The sequence below is a fragment of the Phacochoerus africanus genome, chromosome 11, assembly GCF_016906955.1.
Source record: "Phacochoerus africanus isolate WHEZ1 chromosome 11, ROS_Pafr_v1, whole genome shotgun sequence".
Classification (NCBI taxonomy): domain Eukaryota; kingdom Metazoa; phylum Chordata; class Mammalia; order Artiodactyla; family Suidae; genus Phacochoerus; species Phacochoerus africanus.
In genome coordinates, this window is record NC_062554.1 from 66,088,501 (window position 1) to 66,098,974 (window position 10,474).

Consider the following 10,474-nt stretch of genomic DNA (forward strand, 5'->3'; position numbering starts at 1 on the left):
GGGTTTGATCCCTGGCCTCACTCAATGGGTTAAGGATCCAGCATTGCTGCAGTGTAGGCTGCAGACGAGGCACAGATCCCACATTGCTGTGGCTGTGGCGTAGGCCAGCGGCTACAGCTCTGATTCGACCCCTAGCCTGGGAACCTCCATATGCCGCGGGTGTGGCCCTAAAAAGACCAAAAAAAAAAAAAAAATCTTCCAGTCTTTTGGTTAGAATGTCCTTAAGACACCGTTCCTCCAGTCTTGCAGAGTCATGAAAGGTTAGAGCTGGGAAAATCCTCCAAGATCATTTCTGTTCTCCAGGCCAGGAGCTGAGGCCCAGAGAGGGAGGTGACTTGCCCAGGGCCATTACAGATCCCCAAAGGTAGAGCCAAGTCTCAAATCCTATGCTCCTGATTTGATCACAGCAAGCTTGTGATTCATGTGGAAGCTCTGAAGAGCCTCAAACAAATTCACAGCCATGACCAAGTCACACTTTCCAAAGGATGCCTCCTCCATGCAGCCCCAGGGGCAGGAGCAGCATGGATCCTTTGGGGGTGGGGGGGAGGAAGGAGAGCAACCCCTCCTTGCAGCTTCTGAAGCTTCCTCCGTTTGTCATTTTATTATGACCATTTTCATCTCCTCCTTTCCTCACTCCTTCTTCTCACACTCGCTCCCAGCAGGTCGTTCCACTGAGAATGTGCAACACTTTGCCCCTGTCGCCCCCTAAGGGAGAGAAGAGAAGTAGCATTTGCAGAGCTTTTACTAGTTACCAGGTGCTGTGTTAACCCTGCATCTCCCTTCCCGTAGACAGGTGGGCGTAGCAGGCGAAGCCCCGCCTACTCGTTTGCTTTTCTTCATTAACAAACCTCTCGCTACCAAAACAAACAAAACCATCCAGGATACAAATAGCATCCTCCTTGCAGTTTTTCACTCCTTCCCACTCAGGGTTGAGCTGGGATGCGCTAGTCAGGTTAGGATGGGGATAAACAAGATAAGAGACCAGCCTCTGAGTTCCTGCTGCTTGTGGACCTCCAGACAGGACAGTCCTAGGCCTGTCTCCGATCTGGGGCACCACATCTACCACATGCATGGTCCCCAGACACCCTGTGAATATGGCAGGATCAAGGAAACAGACATTGAATCTCCTTAACTCCCAGCATGTGAGACTGGGAATCAACGAGGACAGCGACCACAGCGAGGGTCGGAGCAGCCATGCTGGCCTCCTCACCCTGCCTCAACCTGGGCTCCCCTGACTCCAGCCCTGATGCTCCCAGGGTTCACATCTGAGATGAGCAGAGACCCTCCGCCAGCCCCAGGGACAGCGCCAGACTCAGGGGTGTGTTCCCTAAAAGATGCCGGTCTCGGTGGTGCCATCCCTGTCCACCGGCTCCGAGTTCTTCAGTGAGTCTTGGGGCTCCAGCCTCCCGCTGAGTCTGGGGCTGAGGCTGGGGTTGGGGGCGCCGCTGGAGCGGGTCAGCAGGGTGGTGCGGCGGCTGGACAGGCTGCTGCTGGAGAGTTGCCTGCGCACACGGGGCCCGGGGCCTCGGCAGCAGACAGGATGGCGCAGGGGGCGTGGCCACAGGTGGCTGTTGAAGCCCAGGTAGATCCAGGGGTTGCAGCAGCTGCTGAGGTTGCCCAAAAGCATGGAGATGGTGAAAGCCACATTCGTTGAATCTGCCCAGAGAGAAGCACAAGAATTACAGAGCTCGACAGGACAGAGACAATGTCAGGTCCTTAACCTGCTGAGCCACAATGGGAACTCCAGGGAAGCACATTTTCTGACACTTAGTTCCTGTACTCCTTGCTCAGAGAGGCCCTTGGTAAGTCACTTTACACATAGTACTGAGGCACAGGTTCGTGTTGGTGGTGAAAGCAGGAAGCCTGCACTGGCTGAGCAGCAGGATCTACCTCTTCTCAGAGGTTCCTCGATAAAGGGGCAAATGGCCATCTTACCCCTGGTGCCAGCTGAACTGTGACTGGGAATCTGGCCGTGCCATGGATAAAGCTTGGCCCATAAAGACCTTGATTAGATTCCTGGCTCCATCTCTGACCAGCAGGGACACTTTGGACCAGTTATTTCACCTCCTTGAGTCTCAGGTTACTCAGATGGAAAGGAGAAAGGGCCACCCCTAAGCAGCACAGGACCTGGATGTGCATGGTGCTAGGAAGCCCTCCTTCCTTCTCTTCTGGGCTTGACTAGAGCAGGGAGATCTCTACAGCTCTTAAGATTACTATGCTCATTGCTTAAAGGGTAATTTATAAAGAGCCCCTTGGGAGTTCCTGTCGTGGCTCAGTGGTTAAAGAATCTGACTAGGAACCATGAGGTTGCGGGTTCGATCCCTGGCCTTGCTCAGTGGGTTAAGGATCTGGTGTTGCCTTGAGCTGGGGTGTAGGTCACAGACATGGCTCAGATCTGGCATTGTTGTGGCTGTGGTGTAGGCTGGAAGCTGTAGCTCCAATTCGACCCCTAGCCTGGGAACCTCCACATGCCGCAGGAGCGGCAAAAGGACAATAGGCAAAAGGACAATAAATAAATAAATAGCCCCTTGTCCAGACTGATGTCCAAAAGGTGGTTAAAAAGAGGTACGGTGGGATGGTCAGCATCACACTCCTCTTGCCAAATTGTGTTAATGTCACTAACAGCCTTCCCCTTACTTCATTTCTCCAGAAAAGGCAAAGCATTTGGCTGGAGTGTGGCCTGGGATGAGCCAAATGAGATCAGAAACAAAAGCACAGGCAAAGAGGACCACTCCCTAAGATCTAGTAGGAAGGGGTAGCCTGGGTCTACTGGCCAGTGAACCCTCCAGAAGCTTCCAGAGGAGCCTGTGCACAGGGCCTCCCTGGGCAATTACATGTTGCACCTGTGTTATACATCCCCAGCTTTGCATAAGAAATGCTGCACTGCAGAGCACCCCGTCACCCTGTTTTGAGGACACCCAGGCCAGTCAACACTTACTTGTCCTCACTCTTCTTAGGGGAACCAGAACAGATTTCTGGTTTGTTTGTTTGTTGTTTTTTTGTTTGTTTGTTTTGTCTTTTTGCCTTTTCTGGGGCCACTCCTACGGCACATGGAGGTTCCCAAGCTAGGGGTCGAATCGGAGCTGTAGCTGTCGGCCTACGCCACAGCCACAGCAACTCGGAATCCGAGCCATGTCTGCGACCTACACCACAGCTCACTGCAACGCCGGATCCTTAACCCACTGAGCGAGGCCAGGGATCGAACCCTCAACCTCATGGTTCCTAGTTGGATTCGTTAACCACTGAGCCACAATGGGAACTCTGGGAGTAGATGCCTTTGAATACCACTCTCCAACATTTTGGCTGCCCACCCTCAGCACCTACCTTTCTGAGAACACGCTCACCCCCAAATGGCCTGGCCATCTGGAGGTGTCTAAAACTTAGGAGGCTGTCATCAACCTCACTCCAAAAAAGTCACCAAAACATGGCCTCCCACATGCCACCCGGGACCCAGTCCACCTAGGGCTCCATTTTGTTTTTCACGTAGGAGGAAGGCTCCTCTCCTCATCCCTTTCAGAACCAGGATTATTGAAGGGGGGCACAGAGTTGAGGAAAAAGTCAAGGAACAGCAAGCCTGGGTTCTATTCTTCACTTTGCTCCTTCCTAGCTGTGTGGCCTTGGGCAAGTCACGTTTCCTCTCTGGGCCTCTGCTTTCTCATCAGGATTGAATTGAAATTTCGGGGTTCCAGGCTAGTTAACTGGAAGGGCTGTTGAGAAGGAGTTCAAAGTCATGTTCAGGTGCAGGGGGGCAAGAGTGATGAGAGCTACAGTTTGTGGGCCACACATGGACATCCTGGACTGAATCATGTGAAAATCCCTTTCAAACATCAAGCAAACTGCCAGTTGCTTGATCAAATCTACTAATGGTCATATTTCCTTAGGGCCATATAGCATCTTTAAATGTTTCAATTAGCTACCAACATTTTTAAACATGGAAACTTCCCATGACAAACTTCACGTGGCATCGGCTGCCTGGCTGGGAGTTGCAGCTGAGCCCTTTCACGTGGTACAAGCACCATCTCTCTGAATTGTTTTCACTCATTTGTGGCCTGTCTAGCCCTGGGAGCCACTGTAACCCTGTCCTCATATTCTCATTTTCCTTTCTCTGCATTTTTCCTCCTCATTCCCCCCTCCCCCCACCCCTGCCACCAGACAACACACTTGCCTTCGTCAGGGGCATTCTCATCCCATACAGACCACATCTGGACACTGAAGAAAGGTGCCCAGCAGGCGATGTAGGCCAGCACAATGACAAAGGTCATCTTCACAGTTCGGATCTTGGCCCGTGAGATGGTACTGATGCTGCTGACCCGGGAGGGCAGCCCCCGCATGGCGGCAGCCTGGGCCAAAGGTAAGGGCTCATTCCAAGTCCTCCTACCCCCTCCTTCTACCTTCCAGGCCTGAGTCTTGACTTTTAGGTTCTTGCAGATTTCGTGGCAGATGAGGCTGTAGCAGGCCGTGAGCGTGGCCACAGGCAGGATGAAGATGGCCAGGGTGGTCCAGGTGATGTAGGCCCGTGGCCCCCAAGGGAAGCGGAAGTCGGCCCAGCAGTCCAGCACGCCGGAGCCCTGGATCACCTCTCGCAAAGAAAAAATGAAGACTTGAGGGAGGCTGAGGAGGGCGGCCAGCAGCCAGGGGGCTGCGATGAGTGGGTAGGTGGACCGGTTGGGCTGCTGGAGGCTGCGCAGAGGGTGACAAACGGCCAGGTAGCGGTCCAGCGTCATGGCCAGCAGCATGTAAGTGGAGGCGAACATGCTGAGCACCTGTAGGTACTTAACGGCCCGGCAGAGAGGGTCAGGGCCCTGGAAGCGGTAGGTGATGTCCCACAGCAGCTGGGGCAGCACCTGGAAGAGCGCCACGCCCAGGTCCGTCAGGGCCAGGTGCAGCACAAACAGGTGCATGCGGGAGCGCTTGCGGCCTGGCTGTCCCAAGGTCAGCAGCACAGTCAGGTTGCCCCCTGTCGCCAGCACCAGGACAGTGGCCAACACTCCAATCTCCACCTTGGCCAGTTCCTCATCCCGGCCCAGCCAGGGTGTGGTGGCATTGGGGACAGAGAGAGTGCCTCCAGGGGTGGGGTTGGCCGTCCAAGGAGGTCCTGAATCCATGGCGGAAGTCTTCTGGGAGGGACAGGGACGAGGAGAGGGATGGATGGAGAGTTGGGTGCAAGTGGAGAGGGTCAAGGAGTGAGATGGAGGGGGGAGGGGAAGATTTAAGATGGAAGAAAGGAGGAGGGTGAGGATGCCAGGGAGAGGGCTGAAATTGGGTGAAAATAGGTAAGAGGACAGGGATAGAGAGGATGAGGGAGAAAGAGATAAGGACGGACCTATAAGGCGCTGATCCTAGAGAGGGGAGGGGGAAACCGGTAGCGAAGGGACCGAGGAGTCAGGGAGGCAAGGTGTCAGGAAGGAAAGAATGGATGAGGCTGTGCAAGGTGAGGCTTCTGAAAGGGAAAGAAGGCTTGGGGAGCTGGCACCACTCCTGAATCCACCCCGAGTTCACTTTCTCCAAACTTTTCTGGAAGTGGAAAGCAGATGTCTCTAAGCCTGCTTGGAGGCGCGGTCAGAGCCGTCCGTCAGCGTCACCCGTACACCCGCGGAGCGGAAAGCCCCAGGGTGGCGGTCCCAGCCTGGCCCGCGCACCCTGGCGGGCGGGAGGCGACAAGCTGCAGCGGCAGAGCATCTGCTCAGCCTGAGCGGGTTTTATGGGCTCACAGCCGTAGCGCACCGGCCCCTCCGCGCGCCGGTTGGCTCCTGCAGAGGAGGGCGGAGTGACACAGGCACCCAGCCGGCGGCGCGGGGACCGAGAGGCTGGCTGGAGGGGGTAGAGGGGAGTGTCCGGGGAGGAGGAACAGAGAGGGCGGTGGACCAGGCACAGGCAGGGAGAGAAGGTGGATCAGAGACAGAGAGGGTGGGAAAGGGACCACACAAGTCAGCGCTCACCTGCCAGAGGGACCCATGGATCCGCAAACAGGCAGGTAACCTCATCTTGGCTCGCGCTTGGAACCATCGGACTGTCTCCCAAGACAGATGCATACCCAGGGAATGGGGGGTGGCCACTCACCATGTGGGGACCCTAAGGCTAGCAGCACTGTTAGGTTCCTTGTTAGCCCAGCAAGGGTCCAAGATCGGCAGGGGTGGCCAGGTGGGCGAGGCAGGGCCCCAGAAGGCGCTCTTAGCCCTTGGGAGCTACCTTGACGACTCTGTCCGAGGAAACAGGTGGAGGTCTTAAAGGATAGGAGGCGGGGAAGCAGGACATGTGCGAAGAGGGGGCAATAGTGGTGACAGTAAGGCAGGGGTGGGAGGAGTTAGACCTGGAGTTCTGCAGTTCAGGGTAGGTTAACCCGTGGACTCCAGAATCCTTCTCAAGCAGCATCGTAAAGGCAGTTAACCATCCTATGAGAGGGACCGTGGAGGCCCATGGACGTTACATGACTTGCTCTGGAAGATCACAGAACTAGTAAGCAGTAGAGGCAGGACTAGACCCAGGGCATATGCTTTTCCACGAGTGGCCTTATCCAGTGTGTGAGAGGCGCTGGTGCAGAGGGTCCAAAGAAAAATAAACCACCAGGGCCCAGAGGAAGCTTACGGTTCAGTGGAGAATGCAGTGTGTGGTCCTGGTTGTGGAATTCACTTTATTTTTAGTACATATAGGAGGTGGGTTATTGGGACTCGCTAGAGCATATTAGAAGTTCCTTAGGCGTGACAACAGCACGTTTACACCCTCAGAAAGGGCAGGGTTCATCATCGTACCAGAGGTCCTCTTGTCCTGCCTTTTAATCAAACCAGATCCCCCTTTAAAGTGCCACCCCCCATCCAGTTAACATCACTTTTTTTTTGTCTTTTCCAGGGCCGCACTTGCAGCATATGGAGGTTCCCAGGCTAGGGGCCTAATCAGAGCAGTTGCTGCTGGCCAATGCCAGAGCCATACAATGCCAGATCTGAGCCTTGTCTGCCACCTACATCATAGCTCACGGCAACACCGGATCCTTAACCCACTGAGCGAGGCCAGGGATCAAACCCGCAACCTCATGGTTCCTAGTCAGATTCGTTAACCACTGAGTCACGAAGGGAACTCCACATCACTTTTTTTTTTATGTGGTCTTTTTAGGGCCGCACCCACAGCATATGGAAGTTCCCAGGTTAGGGGTCAAATCAGAGCTGTAGCCACAGGCCTATGCCACAGCCACGCAGATCTGAGCCGTGTCTTCAACTCACACCACAGCTCAGGGCAACATCGGATCCTTTAACCCACTCAGTGAGGCCAGGGATGGAACCTGCGTCCTCAAGGATACTGGTCCAGTTGGTTACCTCTGAGCCATGATGGGAACTCCTAACAGCACTTCTTGAAGAGCCTCCATCCTAAACAGCCACCGTGTTCTCATGCATCTCATGCATCTCCACTCCATCCCACTGCCACCATGCTCGCACTGTTTCTTACCTGACATACTGTAGCAGCCTCCTTTTGTGCTCTGCAGCTAAAGCCGCAACTTCTCAAGGATTTTGCTCTTTAACTTTTAAGTCTCTACCTGATCATTTTAGGCAGGCAAACAAACTCTAGGGCTTGTGCGTTAAGAAATTGTATATGTATATATAATATATATCTTATAAATATATATATAAACCCACCTCAGACATCAGGCCCCCACCTCCAGCTATTACAGCAAAACTCAAAAGGGCTGTCTGTGCATATCTCCCTCTTCCTGCTCTCAGTAATTCATTTCTTGATGTATTCACTTAAAATTATACACATTTAAATATATTGTTTCACCATGAAGTATTATATTTATAGTAGATCCTCTCTACTTTTTAATTTTTAAAAATATACTTATTTTTACATGTGCATAGTATAAAGAGTCAGATGATTTTATAGAGGAGTTGGGATAAAAGTAATCTTACTCCAATATTACCCCTATTTTTTCAACTCCCTAAAGGTAAAAATCTTCTTCCAATCAAAAAAAATTTTTTTGATTAAAGGAAAATTTAATCATGTACAAAAGTACAAAGAATATTATAGGAAAATCCCATGTTTTTATCCCCTGGTTTTAGCAATTATCAATAGATAGCCAATCTTTTTTTTTTTTTTCTTTTTAAGGCCGCTCCTGTGGCATATGGAAGTTCCCAGGCTAGGGGTTGAGTTGGAGCTCAGCTGCCGGCCTACACCACAGCCACAGCAACATCAGATCTGAGCCACGACTGTGACCTACACTGCAGCTCACAGCAACGCCGGATCCTTAATCCACTGAGCAAGGCCAGGGATCGAACCTGCAACCTCATGGTTCCTAGTTGGATTCCTTTCCAGTGAGCCACGACGGGAACTCCTAGATAGCCAATCTTTTTTTTTTTTTTTTTTAATCTTAATTAAAGGTGGGAACTGGGGGACTCAAGGTCTCAGGGACCAAGAGCACTGCCTCAAGAAACCACACTGCTTTTATTTTGCTCTTTAGGATTACATCAAGTGTGGAGAGGGTTGTAGATGCAGGATATAGGTTTTTTTTTAATTATTTTTATTTATTATTTTTTTATTTTTTTAATTTTTTTTGTCTTTTGTTGTTGTTATTGTTGTTGTTGTTGTTGCTATTTCTTGGGCCGCTCCCGCGGCATATGGAGGTTCCCAGGCTAGGGGTCGAATCGGAGCTGTAGCCACCAGCCTACGCCAGAGCCACAGCAACGTGGGATCCGAGCCGCATCTGCAACCTACACCACAGCTCACGGCAACGCCAGATCGTTAACCCACTGAGCAAGGGCAGGGACCGAACCCGCAACCTCATGGTTCCTAGTAGGATTCGTTAACCACTGCGCCACGACGGTAACTCCTTTTTTAATTATTTTTAAAAGTTCTTTTATCATTTTAAAAGCCACATAGCTTGTAGATGGTTAAGCTTTTATTCTGACCTTTAGGCATTTAACAATCATTAGTGTTTGGGGAAGCTTGGTGTTAGCTGTCTATGCATATCATCTAGAGAATCATTATTGTGCTTCCGCAAATGGCACCCGGCAACCTGGTGTGCCTAGGTTTGCACCTCGGTCTCCTTGCTGATGCACATTCTGCTAACGACCACTCATAAACCCCCGGGGGCCATGAGGTTCCTCTTTCTCTTATTTTAACAGGACATATGCTGTGCAAGCAGCTGCCAATCTGCACAGGTCAAGCATGCCTAGACCAACGCATTATGTCCTCATTCAGGTGACCATATGAATAACTTATGCCTTTAGGTCTTGGTTCTTAAGTCATTTACCACCACTGCGACTGTTTTTCAAGCAGGAAGATAGCCAATCTTGTTTCATCTACCTCGTCATTCACTTGCCCTCTACCCCAAAACTATTTTGACGCAAATGTCAGACATAATACCATTTCATCACTAAATACATCAGATATATTTTCAAAAAAATGAGGCTCTTAAATATAGCTATAATATAATCCCCCAAACTATTAGTAATTCACTAACATCATAAAATATTCAGTCAGCTTTCACAGTTCCTTGATTATCTAATAAAAATGTTTTATTGTCTTAAAAATGTTTAACAGGTTGTCTGTGTCCATATTCGAAAAAGGTTCATACATTGGTGTTTGGTTAATGTATCCCTTAAGTCTGTTTTTTATAGCTTCCACCTCCATTTTTTTGTTTCCTTTGTTCCTTGTATTTTTGTTTTTGTTGTTAAAGAACAAGACTGCTTTATCCTGTAGAGTTTCCCATTATCTATATTTTGAGACTTGTATCCCTGTGAAGTTGTTTAATAAATTCTCCTGTTTAATGAGGGCTGATAAGATTCTGGTTAGTTTTTTTGTTTGTTTCTTTGTTTCCGTGAGAGTACTTCGTAGGTATTATTGGATGCTTCCATCACGGATAAATAATGTCTGATTGTCTATCTTTTTATGATGTCAGCAGCCATTGATAGATCCATTGCTTAGATCCATTAATTCATCAGGTTTGCAAAATTGTTATATTCTAATTCTATCATTCCTTCATTCCTTTTATTCAAATAATTCTATAAAGAGAATCGTCTCCTCATCAACTATTTGGTCACCCTGAGGTACAGTTTGCACGGCAGATTCAGAAAGAGGAGTTCCTGCTGTGGCACAATGGGTTAATGATCCAGCTTTTCTCTGTGAAGGCAGAGTTTGATCCCTGGTCTGGTGCAGTGGGCAGCTTGGGTTGCTGGTAGGACTCAGATTCAATCCCTGGCCCGTGAATATCCGTATGCTGAAGGTGCAGATGAAAAAGAAAGGAAAAAAAAAGATAAAATGGGTGTTTAGTACTGTTCCGTTATTAATAATTTTCAAAATAATGAATTAATTCCATGGAATTATTTAAATTTTCGATTCAAATATATTTGATGTGTTACAATCACCTATAGTTATTATTTTAATGCTCATTTTTTTTAATTGGATGCTCAAAATTATTTTGATTGTTCCATTTTTGGTCAGTGGGAGCTTAAGTTGGCACTTGAGTTCATGTGTGTTTGTGTTGTTCATT

The 10,474-nt window shown here is 49.8% G+C and overlaps 1 protein-coding gene across 1 annotated transcript; it reads right to left on the bottom strand.

The window, feature by feature from the left end:
- Positions 1-1,327: 1,327 nt before the first annotated feature.
- On the bottom strand, positions 1,328-5,279 carry AVPR1B (arginine vasopressin receptor 1B). Its single transcript, XM_047753603.1, has 2 exons — positions 4,166-5,279; positions 1,328-1,656 (listed from the first exon to the last, which is right to left on the bottom strand). The coding sequence occupies exons 1-2, from the start codon at positions 5,103-5,105 to the stop codon at positions 1,328-1,330; spliced, it is 1,269 nt and encodes a 422-aa protein (XP_047609559.1). The 5' UTR covers positions 5,106-5,279.
- Between the last annotated feature and the right edge of the window lie 5,195 nt (positions 5,280-10,474).